The sequence below is a fragment of the Colius striatus genome, chromosome 4 (assembly GCF_028858725.1).
Source record: "Colius striatus isolate bColStr4 chromosome 4, bColStr4.1.hap1, whole genome shotgun sequence".
Taxonomy (NCBI): domain Eukaryota; kingdom Metazoa; phylum Chordata; class Aves; order Coliiformes; family Coliidae; genus Colius; species Colius striatus.
Window position 1 is genome coordinate 40,008,454 of NC_084762.1, and position 26,507 is coordinate 40,034,960.

The 26,507-nt window shown below is 35.7% G+C and overlaps 1 protein-coding gene across 1 annotated transcript in view; it reads left to right on the top strand.

The window, feature by feature from the left end:
* The window catches only part of CDH19 (cadherin 19), a 76,716-nt gene extending 60,319 nt beyond the window's left edge, over window positions 1-16,397 (top strand). The window contains exons 9-12 of the mRNA XM_061994645.1: window positions 406-527; window positions 8,090-8,207; window positions 10,199-10,450; window positions 15,321-16,397. Of these exons, the coding sequence (XP_061850629.1) occupies window positions 406-527; window positions 8,090-8,207; window positions 10,199-10,450; window positions 15,321-15,811 (983 nt within the window). The 3' untranslated portion in view covers window positions 15,812-16,397. The remainder of the gene's footprint in view (window positions 1-405; window positions 528-8,089; window positions 8,208-10,198; window positions 10,451-15,320) is intronic.
* The last annotated feature ends 10,110 nt before the right edge of the window (window positions 16,398-26,507 follow it).

A 26,507-nucleotide genomic window follows, 5' to 3' on the forward strand; every position in this document is an offset into this window, starting at 1 on the left:
GGAACCCTGCTTTTGTGGTGATGACTGAAGATCTACCTATCAATGGGAAATAATGAATGAAACCTGTGTTTTGCCTTGCTTGTGCATACAACTTTAGCTTTGCCTATTAAATTGTCTTTATCTCAACTCACAAGTTTTCCCACTTTTACTCTTCTGATTCTCTTTCCAATCTCTCTGCAGGTGGAGTGAGCAAGTGGCTGTGTAGTGCTTAGTTGCTGTCTGTGGTTAAACCACAGCACTAAGATATATCTGAAATCATTAAAAAGATTTAGTATAAAATGTGTCTGTAGGACTCAGTAACTATTTTTTTCTCTAAATAATATAAGTAACATTTTCTACTGCATACATTAATTTTAAATATGTATTAGATTACAGATTTTGATTTCTATTTTGTTTAACAATTAGGAAATCCTGAAAAAATTTCAGAAGCAAGTGTATATATCCAAGTTCTTGATGTTAATGATCATGCACCAAGATTCCCTATAGATTATGAAACATTCGTTTGTGAAAATGCAGTTTCTGACCAGGTAAGTGTCAAGGAGTTAGTCATCAGTTTTTTCATTGCAATGAAGATTTATTCTATTACAATTTCCTTTAATATTGATTATATCAGTATTGTGAGTACATGATGTAATTTATCTGTTTCTAAAACTAGTTCTTTTGATTTATGTATAGTTTGAAATTTAGATTTTAGAAGACTCTGTATTTTTCCCCCTTAAAAATAAAATTGACCTATCTTTATTGTCTAGTGTAACAGGTAATAGAGAAATACAGACAGAAACTAAATACAAACAAAACCTCACAGAATAAACCATAGATTTGATTCATGCTCATACCACAGAAGTTAAAACTAGACCTGGTTATTGCAGTAACAGCATGTTTTCTGGAAAAAACAGATTTAGACCAGATTCAAACCAGATTCATACCAGATTCAAACCAGATTCATTGTGTTTTCACATTAGAAATAATTTATTGTGACCTGAATTCAAACCCTGTCTAGTTCAGTGGAAATCTGAAGATTTTTAAATCATATCCCTTGCAACACTTTCCCTAGCTGGCAGTTTATGGGATTGTTGTATTAAGCATCCTTCCCTGGAGTTTTTTTTATTTCCTACTCCCTCCCCAGGTGGATGGGATCACATCAGTCATGTGCCCTAATCCTCCTCTCCATTTTCCTCCAATCACTTTCCTCTTCAGCTTTATGTTTTTTAAGTGATAGAGTTCTACAGAATAAACTCTACCATGTGTAATAAACCAGACTCCAAAGAGGAGTTTGAAAAAAAAAAACCTGCAAAATGAACAAAGGGATAACATTTTTTTTTCTAAGTGACAAAGAAAGTGTCCAAAAAATTAGTAAAAAAAGCCCTATAGACAGAAAAGTCTATATATTTTACCATCTCTTTAAATCATTATTTGGACACACTAATGAGACCTTTGAGATGTTTGTGATGGTTCCATTCAAATGTTCTGCTGTATTTTGATTCCTGAATCAAAGCCTATTTTTCCACATCTGCTTGGTTTATTTTGACCTTGATTAGTCTGCAGTGAAATAAAGCTTTCTTTGTAGCAAAAGTAACTTTTTTACAGGTTTTTTTGTTCTGTTTATATATTTCTTTATCAGCAGTTGGTTTGTTCTGCATTTGGTAATTTTCCATTTTGCAAAGGCTACCCCTGGTTTATAAGTACCTCTGGTACTTGGAGCAAGTATTTTCTTTTGATCTTCAACTCTTTGACAGACTACAGTAGAGGCATTAAAGCAAAAGCCACTTCATGTTCCTTCTCATCAAGACACTGTGAATTAAGTATAGAAGCTTATAAAATGCATATACAATATAAAAAACCCCGGGTGGTTTCTTTCCAAAGGTTTTTATTATTCCATAGTTACTTACTGATAAATAACATCTGGATTCTAGACCATTAACGACTACTTGTCAAGAACAGATGAAGTATATATATGTGTGTATATATAAAGTATTTTGAGAATCACTGAAGAAAATAACATGTAAAGAATAGTAGTAGTATCAATTATAATAAATTTTTCAAGTGTAAGATAAAGAATTATCACTTTATAATATTGCAATATCTGAATAAGGAATGAGTAGGATATTTTTCTTATTTTACAGATAGGAAAATGTTACTCTAGAATTTATCTGTTTTTTTTCTTCTTTCATTGCTATAGATGTTTTAAGAGTCACAGGCATCTTTACTTTGGCCTTTTGAGATTATGACAGTAATGTTTAATAATCTTCTAATTAAGAAATTATTTTAGGAAGAACAAGAGGAAATTGCTGATAAAGTGCATAACTTTCATAGCCAAATTTTATGATACTGTATATGTATCATAATGTGTATGATACATATGTAATATATACATACATATATGTAATGATACATATATGTAATGTATATGTTTTAAAACAGAATTTATAGTCAATGTATCTCCTTCAGTGTTATTATTCTTTGACTTTTTATTCACGGAAAAAAGTTTTGCAAGAAGGTTAGAAATACATTTTATAGATGCCCTGCTTGTCCATTGAATAACAGAATTTACATTTTAGAAGAACCAGTTTAAGCAGTTGAAAGGCTTAATTAGAATATTACATACCTTTTTATCTTAGTCATATTTCTGCAATCAATTCTAAATACGTCAAGAATCTGCTTACATGTTATGAGTTGAGATCAAAGCTTGAATAGATATTCTATTGCTTTTCCATTTCTAAAGATGCTATCTTTATCATCTATCTGGAAATATTATGCTGAATATTCTTAGAGATGTTCTGCACCACTCAAATTCATTTGCTTACTTGATTTCATCTGAGCTGTGTCTACTATTTTCATAGGACACTCTGAAATATGTTTGCATCCCCTAGCTTATATTCTTTGGAGAAAAAGACAGAAAAGCACTGCAAGGGGAAAGATACTGTCCAAAAGAAGTTTTCTTATTTTGATTAATTTTTTGAGTGTCTGTCTGTTTTATGATAAAGGCAACATCGAGTTGTATGGCAAATAACTTATTTTTACATAGCCTTAGAGTATACTAGGCTATGATGAGTTAAAACAACTCATGAATAAAACTAATTGATGTTCAGACTACTCAGACTCAGAGGCATTTAACAGTAGCTTCAATCTAAAGAAGAATGCTAGTTTTGGATTTTCTGAAAGATTATAAAAAATTGTCATGTGTTTTTATTCAGTGAGTGTTAACCTTCATGTCATTGAATGGTGGTTTTGTAAGAGTTACAGGCTTGTTTAGTTCAGTCTCTGAAAGAGATTTAAATACAATAATTACATTTCGTTCTGTGTGACCATTATTTGAAATTTGGCAATAAAAATGGAAGTAAAGACACAAGGGGTTTTTTTATATATAATTCTAAATCCATTCATCATGTTTATTAGACATTTTGAATGGATTTTTTACTATCTACTTCATGAAATAGTTCTGCACTGTCTCATAATCCAATTCAGTTGTATACTAACTACATCTAAAGTTTTCTTTTGAACATTAAAAAAACACTTCCACTGCACTACCAGTATTAAATACATTATTTTAAAAATCATTCAAACACGAAAACTGATGTGAACAGTGTCCTATTATAGCTATAGCTAATATCAGACGAAATAGAACAATATTAGTGAGATATCCAAACCCAGAACCCTTTTGATTGGATCTTTTGGCTTTATAACTGTATGTAAATATAATAAATCATGATCATGTGTTATTAATTCTTTATGATTACCCTTTATGTGTGTGTAGAGTGACTACAAACTGTTGAATTAGAGAGGTAATATTCTATGACAATAATCTGGATGCAAAATGGAGAAAAATCTGTCCCAAAGGTAACACAAGAGAAATGTCAGCAAGAACAGATTTGATCCGGAAACCTTAATTCCCAAGGCATTAATAAATTAATGTCCTGAAACTGAAGCTTGAAGGTTTGAAGTAAGCTGTATGAAACGTCTTACATCATCTTTTAGCAAATTGGCCATCAAGAATGTATCTATATTTCTGCATTTTAATTTCATTTGGTATTGTGCATATTGGTCTTTCTTCATATTATGCACAGATTTCAGCTGAAGACAAGCTACAGCAAATACACCTACATTCTGAATTAATGTTGGCTTCTCTAATGTATATTTATTAAGGCAGTTCTGAGTTTCTGTAATTTGGAGATCACATATGAAGTGACTTTGACATTGCAGCTTGCTTAGTAATTTTTATTAGATCCCAAGAAGTGACTATATGTGCAGAGAACTTTGTTAGAGATAAGAAAAGCCCCTAAATTTACTTAGACAGTACTTCGTATGGAATAAAGTAATCATCAGTTTGAGTGAAAGTGAAGAGTACTCATTTGATATTACTTCTCTGTATAATTACTGACAGAAAAAGAGAGGAAATCTAACCAAATTCTATAGATGTGTAATTAATATTAACAATGAGTAGTTTACTAAAATTGATCCTTTCTAAAAATAATGATATAAAATAATTTTTATAGCAGAGAAGTGAATGTCATGGGTTAGTAAGGTGATGTTTATTATTTCACCTTGCTATATTCTCTTCCTCATTTACAAAAAGCATCTGAGCAGTAGTGATAAGAATATAAAAAGGAAAAAAAGCAATGATAGCATCCCTTAAAGTATGAAAACATGGCAAAAGTATCATACATCCTAGCTGGCCCTTACTCTAAACTACAACTGCAGATACACTGAGTGTAATTTGTGACATTTTTAAACAGCATGCAAAGTGGCCCATGGAAAATTTCTTTTCATGTTTTATATGGACAGTGATTTGACAACATTAACTCATGGAACAAATATGTAGAGTTTATCAGTATATATAGACAAACATAAAAAGGTTCTCAAGTGTCATAGCATGATTCCTTTGATGAGATGTACACCATTTTTTTTATAGTTGAGCAGACAGTAGGCTCTGAGAAATCATATCAATATTGTGACAATTTGCTTTTCAAAAAAGAAATAGAAGCAGTCAAAAGAAGAACCGTGGTCTTGATGGAAAAGGCCTACCTGGAAAATACAAGTCTCGTTGATAATACTGAACATTTTAATCTTTTACCTGCACTAGATTCTGGTGGTCATCAAACATTATTAAGCAATAAGAAAAATCCTACTACATATAAGACCTCTGCCAATTCGAACAAAACCAGTTCTGCACTCCCAAAACAGGTGAGAGATCAAAATTCTTACATCCTGCAAAACACAGCAGAACTCCTACTGAAGAATGTTGTATAGCAAAGAAAGAAACTAAAGCAGAAAGAGAAAGGTGTCAAATTTATTCCTATTCCTTTCCATCTGTTTAATGGGAATGATAAGACTATAATTAAATATAAAATCATACATAAAGAACTCCAAATCATACACTCACAGTATGCTGGCAGCAAAAATAATAGTATTGAGGATTGTTCAGATGGACAGTATACACTTTTAGTTGGACTTGGCAGAGAGAAAGCCCTTAGAAGCATAATGTACTGCAACAAATGAGTTCTCTTTTAGGATATCTCTATTGTTCCAATTCAGTGACATCATTTGAAGAAATAAATATTTAATGAATTTTTACTAGTCAGTCAGCTATTTTGTACTCCATAACACATTTACAAGATAAACAGACAGCTAGACTTTGAGTCAAAGAGGGTTTACAGAAAATCTCTTCCATAAATAATAATTAATCAATGACAAACCAGGGTTGTTACTGGTATCTTAGACTCCTCCACTGATTATATTTATCAGCCAAAAGTGCTCACTAATCATTAGTGACCTCGGTGTGTTTTGAAAGAAACAGTAAATGAGGCCCATACACCATGAATTTAAATCAGTGTTTCAAGAAAAGAAAAATGAGTTAATCTTAGTTTTAAAAAAATATACATTTTCGAATGGACTGCTGGATTATTAAAACTTCTAGATTAATGAGATTTGAAGTAGGAAATTTTACAGCATTTAAAATTCAGCCTAGTCAATACAACAACTGGTACAACCTTCCAGAAGCAACACATAATTGACTCTATTTTCTTTGCTTATACTATAAAATGTAGGGGCTTTTAAACCTTGGCTCAGAAGCAATATGCAGTTTTTCACTCTGCGATGACAATTTCCCTAAGAAAACACTAGAATCTCCTAGGTTAGATGTACAAAAGTCAAGGAAATTAGAAAAAAAAGAAAATTTCCTTCTCTCTGGGTGATTTTAATTTCAGAATAAGCAAAATCAGAGTTGCCTATTGTTCAATGACTATCTTATAGACTTGTCTGGGTTTTACCGAATCTTAGTGGATGTGATACAAGAAGAAATAAACAAAATTTGTGCTATCCTTCTGTTCCAAATATTGCACTATTTCTATGCTGAATACTTTAAGGCACATGAATATTCCTAGAATAACCATAGGAGTCTCAGGTTTATGTAGAACAGCACTAACCAGATCAAAACAGAGGAAAGTGTGGATTTTTTCAGTCAATCATATACTCCTCAGAACTTTACTGATAGTATCAGATATAGATACCATTTTTGAGGGTTATTATATTGTGTATGTAAAGCAACATTTAATTTGCCAATAATGAAACAGCAAAAAAGCATCTAATTTGCAACTGCAATGATTTTGTGATTTTTGAGCATGGTAGAGTCCTGAAATTATAATTTGCAAAGACATTGCTGATACTTGGCTAAATAACTTAAAATGAAACAAGGAAGTATAAAATTCACATCTCTAATTAATGTGGATTTTTTTTTTTTTTTTTTTTAGGTAGGTTATTCTTTTTAGCCAAGTAACTAAACCAAAACCAAATCAAATTAGACATGCTAAAACATCTTTGTAGGTTACTATATTACTCCGCATATTCAGTCTAGGTTGATAGACCCTGAACTGTATGGAGATACATCCATACAAACCTTTCTCTCAGATGTGGTCACAGAGATGATACCAATAAATTATGAACACAGGACAGCATACTATGTGGATTTTTTACTTTTAATTGTTTTAGATTCTCTGTTGCTGTTCACATTGCACATATTCTGGGAACCGTATTCCCTTATGAAAATGAAGCTTGTGGTTTATTATCAAGGTAATAGAGTGTTATCAGTTATTGCTCTACACTGATTTCTTGACCTGCGTGCTTCCTTGTGTATTCACATTATCTATTTTGTTTGCTCTCTGAAAGTGAAAAAATTCCCTCAAGAATCTTCATGCCTTGTACTCTGTCACCAGGTACATAACTGAACAATCACTTCTCTCATTAGTGGCAACAAAAAAATCTCAAGGATTCTCTTTTTCCCATAGAATAAAAATATAGATTTGAAATAAATTGCACATGTAAAAAGAGTACAGTGCTAAGAATATAAAGCTTCAGGGGTGTAAGCCACATTTTGCACTCTGCTGTGATGATTTTATCAAGCTTAGCTTGCTTGAAAAGAAAAATATGTGCTGAAATATTAGATCTTTGACTGAAAAATGGTTTAATCAGGAAGCAGTTTTCAAAGGCACAAATGGAAAGATGAAGTCATTTCCAGGGACTTACCGTTTTGCTTTTAAAACATTGGTTTTAGTATTCAGGTGGTTTTTTGGTTTGAGGAAAGTTAAGTCTTCAAGTCTCTTGGTTTACAAATATCTACAGGGTATGGGATGACTAATAAAATATAGCCCAAGTTCAAACATGCATTATGTTTTCTGAAAATTGGTGGGCTTCCATATAGAGGGATTTGTTCAAATGTACATTGATATGCTTTTCACCTTGGAAAAAAAAAAGGGACAAAACATTGTATATATGCTCAGTTGTTTTTTTTTTTCTTTTAAGGAAATTTCATTTAGCTTGGTCTTTTGATACAGAAAATCTTACATTTTCTCAGGATTTTAATGCCTGCCTCTGTCAAATGGATGAAAAATCTAAGCATAGTTGTTGCAGAACATGAGTCTCAATAAAGCCTGTTTGCGTATAGTAACTGTGTATTTGTGAGTGCATAACATGCACTCAATATGTATTCACAGATGACATTTCTAGTGTCAACACTTCAACACATCTGATACGTCCTTTCATTGTTTTCAAGGACAAGTAAATACCTTTCAACAATTCTGTTTATTTATGTTCTCAGCTAATTCAAATCATCAGTGCAGTGGATCAAGATGACTCACCAGAAGGTCATCATTTTTACTTCTCATTGGCTCAGGAGGCCACAAACGACTCACATTTTACTGTCAAAGATAATCAAGGTAGTATCATTCATGTAGTTCTTTAAGATCTTCCTAAAGAAATACTTCTGGCGGTCCTCATCACTAATTTTATAAAAAATTACTTAAATGGAAATTGTTATCACAAGATATGAACATGGCATGAGTTGCTTTTAAAATCAATAATTCAGTCATATCAAGCAGTTGATTTTCCTTTATCAGGCAAGTAACATGAACAGCAAAAGATTTTTCAAGGAAAGTTAAAATTCCAAGATTAAAAATACACTGGTGTTCCTTAAAATTTATTATTCTTGTTAAAATGATTTACTTGTTTAAGAAACAAGATCATCAGAAAGATTACTGTTAATATAAAACTGTTACTTCATCACTTCAGCGAGACTAAAATACATTTTAAGCTCCTTACACTGATTATTGATCACATCATATAAATGTTTTCTGTATATATTGTAACGTTATTCAGAACTGATATTGAGACTCTTATTAAAAGAGTGATATAGAGAGATATTAAGAAAAAGCAGTCTGTGGTAAAAACATAAGTATAATATCTGATGGAATTTCAGGGAAGATGATCCCTTAGAATGAATCTGCTGAGGCTATAAAGAAGTTCTTAATACTTGACTAAAGTATACATTGTTCTTATTGACTTTGTTAATTATGTGAATGTTCTGGCTAGGTGAACAAATCAATGGAAGTAAGTTTTTGAAAGTTCAGCCTTTGTTAAATGGAAAACTATTTCTCACAATATCACCAGAGTTCATCAACATATTAGTATGTATTTAAATTCCAGCTTCATTAACCTCTCACTCAGTGCTAGAAAGAGGTAAGTTGTTACATTAAGGTCAAATTGCATACAAGCTGCAAGACTTTTCACCTTTGCTCATTCTGCACAAATCCTGAGCAGAGCCACAGGCAAGGCAATATGTCCAGTTACTTTAGGTGGCTAAAACATTAGGAACAAAAACATTTTAAAATATGGTATGATCAGCTCTCAATTTCTCCCTTTCTGCTACATTTCCTGGAAAAGACTGGATGACTGGAATAGTCTAGGCAAAACCAAAAGTGACTCTACAGATCTGGAGTGTTTCATCTCAGAATTACTTTATGAACTATATCAGAAACCTAGAAGAACTTAAATGTGAGGGTATTGACTTCAGTAGACTCTTTGGATAGACATATTACACAGGTAATGCTAGAAATATTTATTTTAAAAAGAAATTCCCTATGTACATGTATGTACACATGCAGAAATTCACCTTGCCGTGATAAAAAAAATTCTGACAGGTAAATATTTATATATTTATATTTTTTCTTCTCTCTATTATATACAAATTTGGAAAGGGCTAATTTGCTTCACAATAAGCTAAGTTTCAGATTTGAATTAGTTGATATGCAACAGGAATTGAACTTAAGCTGGGTTTTGTATAGAATTGAATTGTAAACAGTAATAGTTAAATACAAAGCAAGGTGAGAGCCTCTAGACGTTCTTCACTTACTATGTAATAGGAATTCTGCTAGCTCTATTTTCTGAGTCAGGAAAAGAAATAAAATCCTGCTTTATTGGACTTTTTTTCTTGCTTTTTCTTTCTCTTTCCACCTGTTTTCTCTGTGTTCTGCCAGACACACTTGAATCCTTTTGATTAGTAAACTCTATTTCATCTGCTGGACTGGTAGCAGCTGGTTACATGGAACCATTTTAAGAATCAAGTAATTAGTCTGAACAGGTATTGGGTACCAGGTTTGGTTTTTTTGTTTTTTTGGTTTTTTTTTTGCTCTGAACATTAAAAACAGAGCTTCAAGGTTAAATTTTGTTATTGCTCCAGAATCCATATGCCAAAAATAATGCAGTTTATTCATGACTGACTTCATTGTGTATGAGTGCCTGCTTTTACTTTTTTAACTTTCTTAACTTTGCATGAGACCACTGTTTTAAAATAGTTCAGATTCCACTGGAGTTTTTCTGTTCTTTGCAAAAAGCGATTAACGTGCATCATGCATTATAATTCATCTTCTAGATAACACAGCTACAATTTTCACAGCAAAAAGTGGCTTCAGGAGAGAGGAGCAGTTTTCTTTCTACCTACCAATCTTAATTCTGGATAATGGAATCCCACCACAGACAAGCACAAATACTCTTACCATCACTGTCTGCGACTGTGACACTGAAGTTAACACTTTATACTGTCGATACAAAGCTTTCTTGTATTCCATGGGTCTCAGCACAGAAGCTTTAGTTGCAGTTTTAGCTTGCATACTGATACTTCTAGGTAAGTATGAGAAATTACTTTTGTTTCCTTTTACAGTGGGTTTGGTTAACTCATAAAGATGTTCCCTTGACTTGAATACTGGAAGTACTATACTACTTAAAAAAAATGTAATAAGGCAAATATTTATTTTATTTTCTATTTTCTTAACTACATTTCCTTATTCCTCAATTTTCAGTAAAATTTTGATTCTAACACAATATCGTAAAAGTTTGGAGTAGTTGAGTCATGATCCTACTTATTCCTCCAATAATGTTAATAATGAAGATTTAGAAGTTCAAAGTCTATATTGAGCCTAGGTGAAGCTGAAGACAGCATTTCACAAGAAAATTAGATCGTATCAGAATATATTAAATGGAGCAGTGCCTTACTCATTCTGCCCTAGGTATGCCAAATGTATTTATCGATCTAAAATCAATAAAAAATAATAAAAGAAAAAAAGAATTTGGTACTCTCAGAAAGTATCTCCAGAAACAATTAAGAAATTTCTGTCAATTAATAAAGTTATATCTCCAGACACCCTTTTCTCTGAATGCTGGATGTCTCCTTTTTCTCTCAGGAGACTACAAATTAACTTCCATTACATTTGGGACCTTGTGGATGTGGAATGTGTGCTTGAAAGCATTTTAAATGAACAGGAGTTTTGCTTGTACCTCTTCAAAGGGTCATGCATAGCTGATAAATGGCACTCAAAAGCACACCAACCACCCAAGACTGACTGTTACCGCACTGTATGGAGCTATGGCTACTGCAAGACATAGTGGAGTGACAGCACTCAGGGAAAAAGCTTCTTCATCTGGTAAAGCATGCAGTTATCACTGCTACAATGCATTTGCCTTTTTCTCAACAAAAGAATATTCCTGCAGTGTTCAATGAGTGATTTGCTGACACTGGCACACTCTAACAGCAGGGACACTGCACTAATTCCCTAAAGGTTAAATATCCATTCTGAAATTCTGTGCCTGTCTGAGTTAGTGAGACTCAGGTATGGTAGCTTCTGAGGCCAGGAAAGGAATGATAGATACAGATAGGTTTAATTTTTAAGGGAAAATAACTGACTTTAGAGTTTGGTCACTGTTGGTAGTCATGGGCCTCAAGATCAAATTCAAGCTGATGCCCAATAAACCAACAGGGAAAGATTTCCAAATCTCTGTTGACTGTGTAATACTATGGCATATCCGTATTATGCCATATAGCAGTGTGTTTCATAAAATGGTACATGTTAGTTAAAGCATTTTTCCACTGATGAGACTACAAACAGCTCCGAAGAAGAAAATGAAGACAGAATCAGGATTTCACTACGCATTGTGGTGTCAAATCATCATTATACATGGTGCAAATCTAACAGAAATTACTTTTCAATAAAATTCTAAAAATAAGGAGAAATACAAATAGAATCAAAACAAGAAAACTACAGTATAATGTCTAACTAGACAAATAAGATGTCTAGAAAGAAGTAATAACAAAAATTACATTGCCTTAAGAAACAAAAGTTTCCAGTAAAAATTATTCTCTCAATGTGTTTGTTAATGAGAACAGATACAATATCTTTAAACTTCTATGTCACTGTAAAAAAATACACACAATTTTAAGTAAACCTTTTTTTTTCTTTTTTCCATAAGAAAGGTATGTAGGTATAGAACATTCTTTTTTTTTCTACCCTCATTATACAATATGACCTCTGCGAGACTATAAGTAGCAACATGCAACACTAAACATACCATCATTAACCATAAGAAAGCAGAGGCTTGAAAATGAAAGCCTGCAGCTGTATACTGATGCTGCATTTTGATCTGTCACAGTAGAAATAGAAGACAAAAAGGCCAAATCAAAGAAAGCTAATGGAATTATTTTGGGTTTACACAGGAAAAAATAAATATAAGAAGTTAAAAATCACTCAAATTCTTCATTATCTCCACAAGGTTATGGTTTATTTTCTTTAGCATAAGGAAAATAAAGTGACTTTAATTATTTCCTGATGTACTTTCAACCTCTAACTGAATCTCTTGGGAAGAATCCATTGAAATTTCTTGTAAAGTGTAACATCACAATTTAGTTCCATGGTTAAATGAGTTGCCTAGAAGCAGCACTGTTGAGGTTTACGCCCATTCAGGGACAAAAGACCATGATCAGACTTAAGTACCACAGACTTTGGAACTCCCAAAGGACAGGGAGGGCTTAATTGCCTCTTATGGTCCTGGAGAAAATAGACCAGGCTACTTAGCTTGGGGAAGAAAAAGATACTTAGTTTAATCCATCTCAAACTAAAACGGAACAAACAGAAATATCCAATGGAAAAAACAATACAGAGTAGGAAGAACGATGGAAGTGCAATCAGCTCTTCAAGATCATCCCTCCCCCACCCCTTCTCTCTTCCCAGGCTCAGAGCTTGGTATCATTTCCTCCTCACCTCCATAGGCAGTGCCAGGGACAGGGGATGGGGGCTGCAGTCAATCTTTCCCTGATGTCTCTCACCGCTTATCACTCTCCTGAGGAGAAGTGCTCTTTGCCAGTCCTCCCTTGCTGCAGCTAAGAGTCTCCCACACACTGGGCAGCCCTGCATGGGCCTCTCTGACAGGCTGCTGCAATCCCAGTTCACCTTCTCCGGTAAGGGGTCTAAATTGCTCTCTCCTGCTGACCTGGAGTCTCCAGCTCTCATCCCCTCTGGCATGGGTTCTCTACTTCACATCTCAGGCTGCAAGGATGTCTCTGGTCCAGCATTGCACCTTCTGTCTTTTCCTGGCTGTGGGGTCTGCGTGGTTGCCTCCATCTTGCCTTTCCCTTCCATCTCCCTCAACACACTTCAAATTCCCATCCTTAAATAGTGCTGGCAGAGGTGTCAGATTGGCCCAGCCAGGCCAGAAGTGGGTCCAAACCTCAGATCCAGGGAAAAGTACAAAAACCCTTGTACTTCAGTCTCTTCTCCCTGTTACCAAGCAAAAGCAGCTCCTTGCAAAACCATGACAAGCAAGCATACCTGTTATAAATTATGAGTCGGCATGTTCATATGGTTTTGAACTCTCAAGATAAGATTGCGTGCAGCAAACTGTAGAAACAGAATGGCCTACAAAAAAATTGCATGAGTTTTTATTTATCCTTATGAACACATTGAATAGATACAGTAAGGATGGAAATAGTGGAAGGGTTATCTCATAATTATTTTGTCTAGATGGGAATATTCTTGGCCAGATATCAGCCATTTCTTGACTCCATAGCAAAGTCCAGGGGTGCAATAGTACTCCTACTTCAGTCTCATGGTTTCCAACAGAGAAAATAGCAACATCTGTTTGAATTTGTGGTTTCTAGACCTATCTGCAGTTCTAGAGGCACCTTATTTAAATATGAGCATGCATTGTCCCAGGTGATCTTCAGTAGTGGCAGTGGAAAGCAACCCTCCTGATTGCAGTCACTGTCTTAAACTTTGCAGGTTACAAGTAGGCCAGAATATATTCAAAGATTTTTTTGATTGTTGCACAATATCTGAACCTAGTCACTTTGTGTTACGCACTTAAGAGACTAAGGTACAGATAAACAACTTTATCTAAGCCATCAGTGGAGTTATTAATCAATAGCTTCTTGGTTGCTTGCAGAGGTGCTCTCTCCAACTGGAATAAACACTTGATGTCTACTTGGCCTATGCATATCACAAAAGTCAGAGCAGAGATATAGATAAATATATTAATCAGAAAGAAAAAGAAACTATGAACATTATTTACAGACACTTTTAAAATGCATTAAATCTTTTAATGTATTTTTGTGATTATTGAAAATGAAATAATAGAAAGTTCTATATCTATGTTTGTCCATGAAACCTTAAAGTTTTATTTTTTTCCATTTTCCTGTATCATTTGTACCACTGGAAGAGTTCATCAAACAAAGGATTTGGAAAGTTTTTGATTCTGTAAATATATAATAATATTGTAAAAAGTTCTGTTTCCAATGCTTTCAAGTTGGATGTTAGTATCTCCTAAGTAAATGAAATAGTATACAGTAAATATGTGGGAAAAAAGGTATATCTAATGTCTAAGTCAGGTCCCTCAAATGCCTAAGTGAGATAAAATACTGTCATCGTTGGTAGTTATATCATGATATGTCCTGAGTAAAAAAGTCACGGTCCACTACTTACTAAATAGAACTGCAGTAAGTTTTAGTTAAAAACCAAAATCATTAATTTTTGTGAAAGTCACAGACTATTTCAAAGGAATCATTCACCTAAAAATTAAATGAGGCAGGATTAAAAATATGAGGTTTTATTAAAAAAAATTAAAAGTTTCCATAAATGAGAGAAACAAGGTGCTTTGATTCATAGACATGACACTAAATACTGCTATAACATCATGCAAAACTTATTGATAGTCCTCAGATTTCTAAACCAACATAACAGAAAGAAATGAACTACACTTTACATAATCTATTTAACTGAATGACTCAGCCAGCTGTGAATATTTTGGTCATTGACTTATTTTTCATTTGTTCCTCTTGAGGCTTTGATCTGAGAAAGAGAGATTAAGAATTTAAATCTGAATGTGAAGTTGATATATTACATGACAAACCAAAGCAGTTTCAAAAAGCTTGACCTCTGTTTCCATCAGATTCAAACTCCAATCTCAAAAAGAAATGCTGCATTTCATTCACCTATTTTATAAGTCCCTTTGTAGCCATATTTCCACCATATACTATGCTCATTTAAAAACCATGAAGTCCATTAAAATTACAGCTCTATAAATTTGGTAGGATAGCTTCACTTTGTAATAGCATTGATAATAAAAAATGTGAGCATTTATTTGAGTCTTTTCAAGTACATTTAAAGTGGCTGATCTTGTTTATTTTTTTTCTTTACCCTCTCCTCTCCTTTTTTTTTTTTTTTTTTCAGTGTTCATTTTGGCAATTATAACTATAAGGCAGCAGAGAAAGAAGTCTCTCTTTTCAGAGAAAATGGAAGAATTCAGAGAGAACATTGTCAGATATGATGATGAAGGAGGTGGAGAAGAGGACACAGAAGCCTTTGATATTTCAGCCCTGAGAACCCACACTGTCATGAGAACACACAAGCCTAGGAAGAAAGTCACCACAGAAATTCACAGCCTCTACAGACAGTCTCTGCAGGTTGGACCAGACAGTGCAATCTTCAGGCAATTCATTTCAGAAAAGCTTGAAGAAGCAAATACAGATCCTAGCGCTCCTCCGTATGACTCACTTCAGACCTATGCATTTGAGGGCACTGGCTCCTCGGGAGGATCCCTCAGCTCTTTAAGTTCAAACATGTCAGATGCAGATCAGAGTTACGACTACCTTACAGACTGGGGACCTCACTTTAAAAATCTCGCAGGCATGTACACTTCCCATAAAAGTATGGGGGATTAGTTACTCTTTGTTTTGTTTTTCCTAAGTCTCAAAAACCCAAATCAGCTGTGGATTTTTAAAAGGAGATCACCCCACATTTAAGCATGAAAAATAAAAGCCCCAGATTTAGGATTTTTTTCCTAGAAAGCCTTGAATGTAGAGATCATTTGAAAAATTGTACCAGGTGTATTATCAAATGAGAGGATGAAGACTTCCTTTTGGAAATCTCATGGCAATTTAGGTGCCCAAATGAAAATTGTGCTGCTTTGGATATCTAGGTCCCATTCTGGATATTGAAAACCTGGGTCCTGTAAGTACAAAAAGAGGAGGAGAGCCATAAATGAATATTGTAAATATTCTGTCACCCATAAGCTTTAAACTGTTTCCAAAGTTGAGAGACTTTAGTTGTTGCAGCTGAATATATTCATTAACCAAAGTTTAAAATATATATTTGTATAATGTTTCATTACATAAATATAATTTTGTGGAAAAGTAGACCCTATGTATTCTAATACAATTGTCAGAAGCACTCACAGAATCATCTATTTATTGTTCTTAATATGATAAAACTAAAACAAATGTCTTTTCCTATCAGTGTAAAAATAAAGACCCATTACAACATCAGCAAGAATTTGCTGCCATTTTAGAAATTAATGGAGCTATTGGAAAATCTATAAAACAATATTTAATTTTTCAAATAAGATAGAAAAAAAGGAGAAATGTTAAAGATAGAATCAATATTCAACATAAACAGTGCAATTGACCATATTATATATTACTGTATTTAGAACAAAATGCAAAGAGCAAAAGGCATTTTGCCTTTTATAAAGAGTTTAAAGCAAGATTGACTTACCAGCACAGATTTATTTTTTTTAATTATGGAATATAAAATTATCTGCAATAGTCAGTTTTATTATAACAATATTAAGAATCTTTAAAATGCTAAGATGACGGTTGTTAAGTTTTATGTATAACATTAGATAATAAGATAATAAAATGTTTTAATGTTAATCTATTTCTGAAAATGATCCTGAATCATTCGAAGCAGATCTCAAAGTTAATTTACCGCTGTGTTTTTTCAAAACATTCCATAATGAATCTAAAGCTGTGTGGTGGTTTAGCTCTGTCTGGGTGCCAGATACCCACCAAATTGTTCTATTATTCCCTCTCCTAAACTGAACAGGGGAGAGAAAAATATAACAAGAGGTTTGTGAGTCAAGTAAGGACAGAGAGGTTGCTCAGTGATTAGCGTCACGGCAAAACAACTTGGGGAGAAAAGTTTTGATTTATTAATGAGCAACAAAAACAGAGCAGAGAAATGAGAAATAAAATCAAATCTTAAAACATCTCCCCCGATCCCTCCTTCTTCCTAGGACTCTCCTTCCTTCCCCATCAGCAGCACAGGGGATGGGAGTTGTGGTCAGCTCATTACGGATGGACTTTGCCATTGCTTCTCAGGGGGAGGCCTCCTCACACTTCCCACTGCTACATTATGGGGTCCCTCCCAAGGGATACAATCCCTCACGAACTGCTCCAACATGGGTCCTTCCCATGGGCTACAGTTCCTCACAAACTGCTTTGGCATGGGGCCTCCCATGGGGGCAGCTCCTCACACCCTGCCCCAACGTGGGTCACTCACCAGGAGAACAGTCCTTCAAGTACTGACTGCTCCAGCCTGAGTCCCTCACAGGATCACAATTCCCGACAGCAAACCTGCTCTGGCATGGGCTCCTCTCTCCCCACTGGCTCCCAGGTCCTGCCAGGAACTTTTTCCAACACAGGCTTCCTACAGAGTCACAGCCTCCTTTGGGCATCCACCTGCTCTGGCACGGGGTCCTCCACAGGCTGTGAGCGGATCTCTGCTCCCCTGTGGCCTCCATGGACTGCAGGGGCACAGCTGTCTCACCATGGTCTGTACCGCAGGTCACAGGGAAGTCTTTCTTCCAGGGCCTAAACACCTCTTCCTCCTTCTCTACTGATCATGGTTTCTATGAGATGTTTTCATATTCTCATTCTCTGTTGCTGCTGCTGCAGTTTAACAACTGTGCAACTTTTTCCCTTTCTCCAATACGTTAATCACAGATGTGTTACCCCAGTTACTAATTGCCCAGATCTGGGTCAGCTGTGGGTCCAGTTTAGAATTGTCTGGCACTAGCCCTATCAGCTACAGGGGAAGCTTCTGGCAGCTCTTTGTTTAAAGACGCCACATCTGTAATCCCCCACTACCAAAACCCAGGCATAACCGCTACAAGCTACTTCAGTATTTTTCTCTACTCTTACCTCTACCCAGCAGCAATTTTGGATCTGAGGGTCATCAATAATGTTCAAAATAGTCTGAAAAAAAAGCAACCTGCCTGATATTTCTTCATCTGTCTTCCATCAGGTATTTATTTTACAGAAATTATATTATGTAATTGATTGATACATTTCCACAACTGAAAAGCTAACGTCAGGATAGAGAAAATTATGCAATATATATTTGTTGGGTTTTTTTTCTTCACTTTTTTAGGTTTTTTTAATAAAGTTTTAGGGAAGCACTATTGAATTACAGAGACAGGCAAAGCTTCTACAAGGAGAGAAGAAAACCCAACCAAATAAAACCAACTGAAAAAATAAGACATGTAACATGCAAGTTCTGCAATATTTGTTACAGTTGCTGTTCATTGAAGAAAACTAAGATATAGAGACTTAGAGGAAAGATTCCAGTGCAGAGTTTAATTTCCTTTCAGTTAAAAATAAAGTATGAAGAGGAGTTTGAAGATCAAGAGAGATTTCCAATGTGAGGTTTGGTATGGCACAAAACATTAAAGATGTTCATAGCTGGAAAAATACTGGAGCTGTCATCTGATCAAGTGTATGTGCAGAAGCATCTGTTTCATAAGGAAAAACTAGTTCTTGCCGGTGTCAGGATAGGACACCAGTATGAATGAATGGCTACAAAACAGCTTTAAAAATGCACAAGGAAAAACATAGTATCAATTATTCTAACATTTCATAGAATCACAGAATTGCTTTGTTGGAAAAGACATTAAACATCAGGTCGAACCACTAACCTCTTATTGCCAATCCCATCACTAAATCATGTCTTTAAGCACCTTATTTACATGGCTTTTAAATATTTCCAGAGATGGTGAATCCACCACTTTCCCGGGCAGCCTGTTTCAGTGTCTAACTACCATTTTGGTGAAAAAGTTCTTCCTAATTTCCAATCTAAATCTCAACAGTGCAATTTGAGCCCATTTCCTCTTGTCTTATCATTCAATACTTGGGAGAAGAGACTGACACTCACCTAAGTACAACCTTATTTTAAATCGTTGTAGAGAGTCATCATGTCTCCCCTCAGCCTTCTTTACTCCACATTAAACAACTCCAGTTCCCTAAGCCATTCCTCATAAGACTTGTGCTCCAGACCCTTCACAAGCTTTGTTTCCTATTTCTGGACATACTCCAGTACCTCAGCGCTGTGTCTTGTAACTCAATGTGTCTCTTGCAGTGAGAGGCCCAAAACTGAACATAGTATTCAAGGTGCAGCCTCATCAGCGTTGTGTACAGGGGAACAATCACTTCCTTGGTCCTGCTGGTCACACTATTTCTGATGCAAGCCAGGATGTTGTTGACCTTCTTGGACACCCATGCACACTGCTGGGTTATATTCAGCTGGCTGTCGATCAACACTCCCTTATCCTTTTTCCACTCTTCCCCAAGCTTGTTCCATTGCATGGGGCTGTTTTGACCCAAGTGCACGATCCAGAATTTGGCCTTCTTAAACTTCAAACAATTGGCCTTGGTTCATAGCTCCAGCCTGTCTGGGTCCTTCTAAAGAGCCTTCCTGCTCTCAACCAGGAATTTTGTCAAAACATGTATGACAAAATAACTTTTATTTTATATTAATATTGTACATATCAGTAATTTGCTCGATAAAGAGAAGTAGAGAAAGTTATAACAACTACACATGCACTGTTTTTTTGAGATGGTAAAAAGTAGAGTGTTTTGAATAAGTCTTTAAATTTATACAGGTTATACCCTAAATAATCTTTGCCTAACAACACACTGTTGTCCTGGGTTTGGCCAGGATAGAGTTAACTCTCCCAAGCCGCCGCTAGGGGGCGTGGCCAGGCTGTTCTATCCCATGCGACTTCACCCTCAGACTCTGAAGGCAGCAGCTGGCCGCGGCGGCGCTGCGGCCAGTGCGGGAGCTGCGGTTGTGCCGCGTGTTGGGCTGCGAGCGCTGAGCAGTTACACTGGGCATTGCTTGTTTTTCTGTATCCTTTGGCCATTATTGTAACTGCCTACTCTTTGTGGTGTTCTGTTAAATTGTCCTTATCTCAACCCACAAAGTTCTAGAACTGTCTTTTGATTCTCCTTCCCATCCTGCTAAAGTGGGGAGGAGTGAGTAACTGGGTGGATTTAGCTAGGCTAAACCAACGACCACAACTGTCCAAGTTGCGTTCATGAAATTCACTGTGCATTTAACTTGTATTTTGTACAATAATAATAACAGCATCTGATCCTTTCTCAGTCCAGAGTTTTTGTCCATTTATGTGGGGAAGTAGCCTTGAACACTCTGCCATATTTTTCCTTTTTTTTTTTTTCTGTAAGGAAAAAACCCTAATTAACTATAAACAATTATTATAACCAATGCATACTGCTGTGGGGCAGGTTTTATAAGCTATATATGCCACTGTCAGTGACTTCTATGTAAAAGAGTGAAAAGGCATAAAATGGACCTTAAATGATCTTCAGTTTAAAAGGCATAAGACCATGTTTGCACAACAAAGAAAGGGAATGTTTTGCTCCAAAGTAAGAAATTATTCCTAGCTATTACTGGACCACATCTTATTAGGTTTCTGATATTCAATGTAAGTTAAACCTATGTCTTATTTTCCACATGTGATAAAAAAAATCATTGACCTAGTAACATGACACTTCTTTCAATATACTGCACTTAATTTAGCTGAACAATATCTGCAAAGAAGTTTTGTAGAGATGTCTGCTTATTTGAAGGAAATAAACATTCTGAAGAAGCCAAAATTAAACATGTAAGAGATATCATGGTAATTAATAATATGAAATTAATAAACAATAATTTATATGCCAAATTTTGAGATCATTAAAATGTGGAATGTTTTTTCCCCAGAGAATTACTTTTATCTTCTAAAATGTGTTAGTAGATAGAATTAGCTACACTATTCTCTGAAACATGGAATGCAAGTATGGTACCAGATCGTAAATCTATATTCAGCTGCTTATGATCTGCCTGAGCAAATATGAGGCTGAATTATTGACAGGTCAAAGGAAGAATGATCATACACAGTGCTTTTCTATATGTATGTGGTTTTTTTTTTCTGTAACATATTAATGAGACAGTGAGAAATGTTAAGAACTGATGAAATAGCTCTCACCAGATTGGCTTCCTGCTTCAGTTCTCATTCATAAGGATTCTAAGTATTGTGGTGTTGGAGTTAACATTTAAAAGCCAAGGAAATGAAGACTATACGTATATAAATGAACACTTAACATTAAAATATTTGAAGTCAAAAACCAAAATAATAAAATCACTTGATTGCACACAGCAGCTTCAGACTCTTTGTTGAGACTGGAAAAAGGTGTTTTGTTTATTGATTCATTTGGAATAATAATTTTTTTTATGTTCATTTTGACGTATATTACAATGTAGGGTTTTATTATCATTACACTGCGAAGCAATCCTGCTTGCCCTGAGGACAATCCTAGTCTTTAATTCACATAATTTCCCTACTACATTTTCTCACAGTTATTGTCATTACACTCCTAGCTTTGCTTTCAGAATTTGCATTTGAAATATGGTTATTTTAACACTCATTTTTAACTGTATGAGGTAACCCTGTCAAATGAGAGTAAAATATTTTTGAAAAGACAGTGTGCATTTTACACTTCAAAGTTACATCTAACATATGCCTTCTAAGGAGCAGAAGTTGAAGGTTATGTGATTTTACATTCTAGCAAAGAATACGTTTTACTCTGGATCTAGAATATGAACAACTAGATTAGAAGCTATATGAAAAAAAAAACCCGGTAGCTATTAGTAAAGTCTGTAAGATTTCTCTACTAGAAAATTGTTAAGTCTATACTTTATAAAAAAGAGTAGATGAATGTTTATTTAAAAAAAAAAAAAAACACACCACATTACAGATTTTGCAACAGTAATTTGGATACTCATATTTACTCAGAAAAAAAAATTCTTCCTACCTGGGTCCATGTCAGCCATATGTCTCCTATAGAGAGTACAAGGAACAGTATAATTAAACTCCAGTGTGCAGAAGGATAAAACATACATACAAAGAGACTGTTTAAATCTGTATGAAATACTTGACCCACAAAAAATAGATAATAGCAATAGACAGAAATATACATAAAAATCAAAGGGATATCTGCAATCAAAGACAGATATATGGCACTAAGAGCAAATATTAATAGATAAAATTAGAAGCCATCACTACTTCACAAAACTCTCCAATAGCAGAAACCAGGACAGAATGTGAATGTCTCTTAGTTCTCCAAACTTTTTAATTGTGATTTAGGTAATGTATTAATAACATTTAAGTTTCTAATTTAAACAGTACTGCACATGTGGAGGTTCAAACAGGAATGTTTTTTTTGAGAAACAATAACATCTGCATACATATCTATCACCAATAATGTTACAACAGAAGTTATTGGGTTAAAGTAAAAAGGATGCAAACCTATACACAGATATCTGATGTATCCCTTCTGATATTATAAGTAGGTTAATTTCTGTCATCACAAAGTCCTCTGAAATGAGACTTTACAAAGGACATCTTGGACAACAGTTTTAGTAGCTTAGGAACTGGAACAAGAATTTATAAAATACTGTTTGTGTATGTTGGATTTAAAGTGTCAAAGCTATTCTCCATTATTAATAGTGAGAATACCTGATATATAAGCAAGAACTGAATGGCCTTGAAGAATGGAGAATAAAAAATGGATAAAATATAACAGCAAAAATAAAGATCATCCACTCTGGAAATAGTTCTTTAAAAAAATTTATGCTACTATATTAGGCACCTACCCAGTAGAGTAATTAAACAGGACAAGGATATTCTAACTGTTAAAATAACTATGAGCTGCCAACAAGGCTCAGCCCAGAAAGATCCTGTCCCAAATCAAATATGAACAAAAGCCGCACTAGACAATGTAATGGATAAAAGAAAATGTTCATCATAAAATTAGATTGAGATTAGATTACCTAACTGTTTAAGTACTTGGCAGCTCATTTTCTACATTACTTTAAACTATAATCCAAAGGTAGTTCCAATATTAATTACTGTTAAACCTTTTTTATAGGACAAACTTCTGTCACTAATTTATTGTTTATTCCATATGTACAAAGTATTTGGCAAGGCTGGACAAGGTGTCTCAACAGATGTAAAAGTGATAAAATAAGTTATCCTTAAATATCTTCTTTTATAATTTCAGCAGTCTAATTCTATGCACACATTTCATTATATAGTCAGTAATCTGATTTCATTGGTTGCAAATGCCAATTTACTTACATCACTTATGAATTCAAATTATCATTAGAATGACTTTGCAAATATTTTATCAAAATTCTTAAAGATTACAGCAATTTAGTAGTACTTTATCCAGGTTCTTGATGTTAAAACATCTACTGCAGTTCATCTCACTGAACCTTAACCATCTAAAATTTGATGTAAATGAATCAACTTCCTTTGTATCCCATGTTGCGACTTCCTCAGACATGCCAGTAGTTCAGGGCAGACTGGACACTCTCCAGGACTGCAAAGTAAGAAAAGTGTCCTTCATTATGGGTCTGACTTAAATATGGAAGACCTTCCACATCAAAGAACTCCTGATAATACATTTGATGAGTCACCCTCAACATTTTATCTGCATTCCCTTAATTGAAAGAGGTATAAGGATTCTGCTTTTTCTTCTTACCTTCATATACATTTGTGTTTATTTTTAGAAACCTAATAAATATTTTTCTTTTACAGTAGTTCTTGTCAGTCGTGAGTGATTGTTATTGCTTTCTAGTATTCTACTAGCAGCTAAAGATTTTCAAGTGAATTGCTTGTGGAGATACCTATTTTGAAACCACAAAGTTTGGGAAACAGGTTACAGAAACATGATGGGACAATTTGCATGACTAGAGCACAGCCATGAATGAGTATGTGTTATTTAGAAAAGACAGTACAAGAAGACAGTGCATTGAGCTCTGCCTGGGCAGGAATGAAGGGCAGGTTGAGTGCCTATGAGTGAAAATTAGGGAGCAGAGTAGTGTGGATAATACTATTTTGGGAGTTTACTACAGACCATCTAATAAGTGGATGAGGCATCCCAAAAACAGCTGAGAGCAGCCTCACAGTTCCTGGTCCTCATGGGAGACTTCAACCACTTCAATATGTCCTGGCAAAACCACACAGGAGATTCCTGCAAAGTGTCGATGACAACTTCCTGTCACAAGTGGTTGAAGAGCCAAAAAGGAGGAGTGTGGTACTGGACCTTGTGCTAACAAATAAAAAAGATCCGGTTGGAGACATAAAGGTTGGAGGTGGAGTTCAAGATCTTGCATGGAAGAAGCAGAATGCCAAGAAGGATTGCGACCCCGGACTTCATGAGAGTTAACTTTGGCCTCTTCAAAGACCTGCTTGGAGAAATCTCATGGGGTAGGATTCTAGATGGTAGGAAGGCCCAAGAAAGCTGGTTGATCTTCAAGCACCACTTCCTCCAAGCCCAAGACCAACATATTCCGACAAGTAAAAGCTCACAAAAAGGAAGTAAGAGGAATGCATGGACAAGCAAGTAGCTTCTGAAACAACTTGAGAAGAAGAATGAAGTCTATAGAAGGTGGAAAAAAGGCCTAGTCATTAGGACAGTGTACAGGAATGTTGCCAGAGCATGCAGGGATGAAACTAGGAAGAGTAAAGCCCTTCTGGAATTAAATCTGCAAGGGATGTAAAGGAAAATAAGAAGGGCTTCTTCGGGTACATCCATAGCAAAAAGAAGATTAGGCAAAAGATTAGGCCTGCTGTTGAATGAGGAGGGTGCATGATGACAGAGCATGCAGAGAAAGTAGAGCTGCTGAATGCCGCCTTTGCTTCTGACTTCCAAAAGCCAGTCCTCAGGAAGCCCAGTCTCTGGAGGGTAGTGAGATAGCCTGGAGAACGGAAGACCTTTGGTGGATAAGGGTTGAGTTAGTGATCTACTAGGCAAGCTTGGACACCGACAAGCCCACAGGTCCTGATGAGTTGCACCCACGAGTGCTGAGGTAGGTGGCTGATGATAAGCCAGTCTCCATCATTTTTGAACAATTGTGGAGGACTGGTGAGATGCCTGAGGATGGGAGGAAGGCCAATTTCACTCCAGCCTTCAAATACAGGCAAGAAAGAGGACCCAGGAAACTACAGACCAGTCAGGCTCATCTCCATCCTTGATATCATTGCTAAGCACGAGAAGGAAAAAGTGGTTAACATGGCAACTTAACATGGATTTACCAAGGGGAAATCCTGTTTGACTAATCTGGTAGCCTGCTATCTTGGTAAAACTCGCTTAATGGAGGAGGAGAGACCAGTGGATGTCATTTGTCTTAACTTCAGCAAGGTTTTTGAAACTCTCCCATAATACCTGTAAAATAAGAAAGCTCGGGAAGTGTAGCTTACGTGAGTGGATGATGAGGTGGACTGAGAACCACTCAAATGACAAAGCCCAGAGGGTGATGATCAGTGGAGGTGAGTCTTTTGGAGACCTATGGCCACTGGAGTTACACAGGGATCGATTCTGGGGCCAATCTTGTTCAATATCTTCATCAACAACCTGGATGAGGGGACAGAGTGTACCCTCAGCAAGTTGCCTGACACTAAACTGGGAGTACTGGATGATTCACCAGAAGGCTGTGCTGCCATTCAGCGGGATCTCAACCAGTTTGAGAGTTGGGCAGAGAGGAACTTCATGAGGTTCAACAAGGACAAGTGCAGAGTCCTGCATCTGGGAAGGAACAACCCCATGCACCAGTACAGACTGGGGGTCGAACTGCTGAAGAGCAGCTCTGCAGAGAGAGACCTGGGAGTCCTGATTGATAATAAGCTAAATATGAGCCAGCAATGTGCCCTCATGGCCAAGAAAGCCAATGGCATTCTGGGATGTATCAAGAAGAGTGTGGCCAGCAGGTCGAGGGAGGTTTTGTCTCACCTCTGCTCTGCCCTGATGAAGCCTCATCTGGAGTACTGTGTCCAGTTCTGGGCTCCTCAGCTCAAGAGGGACAGAACTTCTGGAGAGAGTCCAGCACAGGGCCACCAAGATGCTCAGGGGACTGGAGCATCTTTCTTATGAGGAAAGAGTGTGGGAACTAGGGCTGTTTAGTCTAGAAAAGATAAGACTGAGGACGGATCTCATTAATATTTCGAAGTACATAAATGGTGGATATCAGGAGGTTGGTGCATCACTTTTCTCTATGGTATCTAGCAACAGGACAAGGGGTGATGGGATGAAGCTGTAATACAAAAAGTTTCATTTAAACATAAGAAAAAAACAATTTCACTGGGAGGATAATGGAGCCCTGGCACAGGCTGCTCAGGAAAGTTGGGGAGTCTCCTTCTCTGGAGATTTTCAAAACCCGCCTGTACACATTCCTGTGTGTCCTGATCTAGGTGGACTTGCTTTGCTGGGGAGGTTGGAGTAGGTGGTGTCAAAAGGTCTT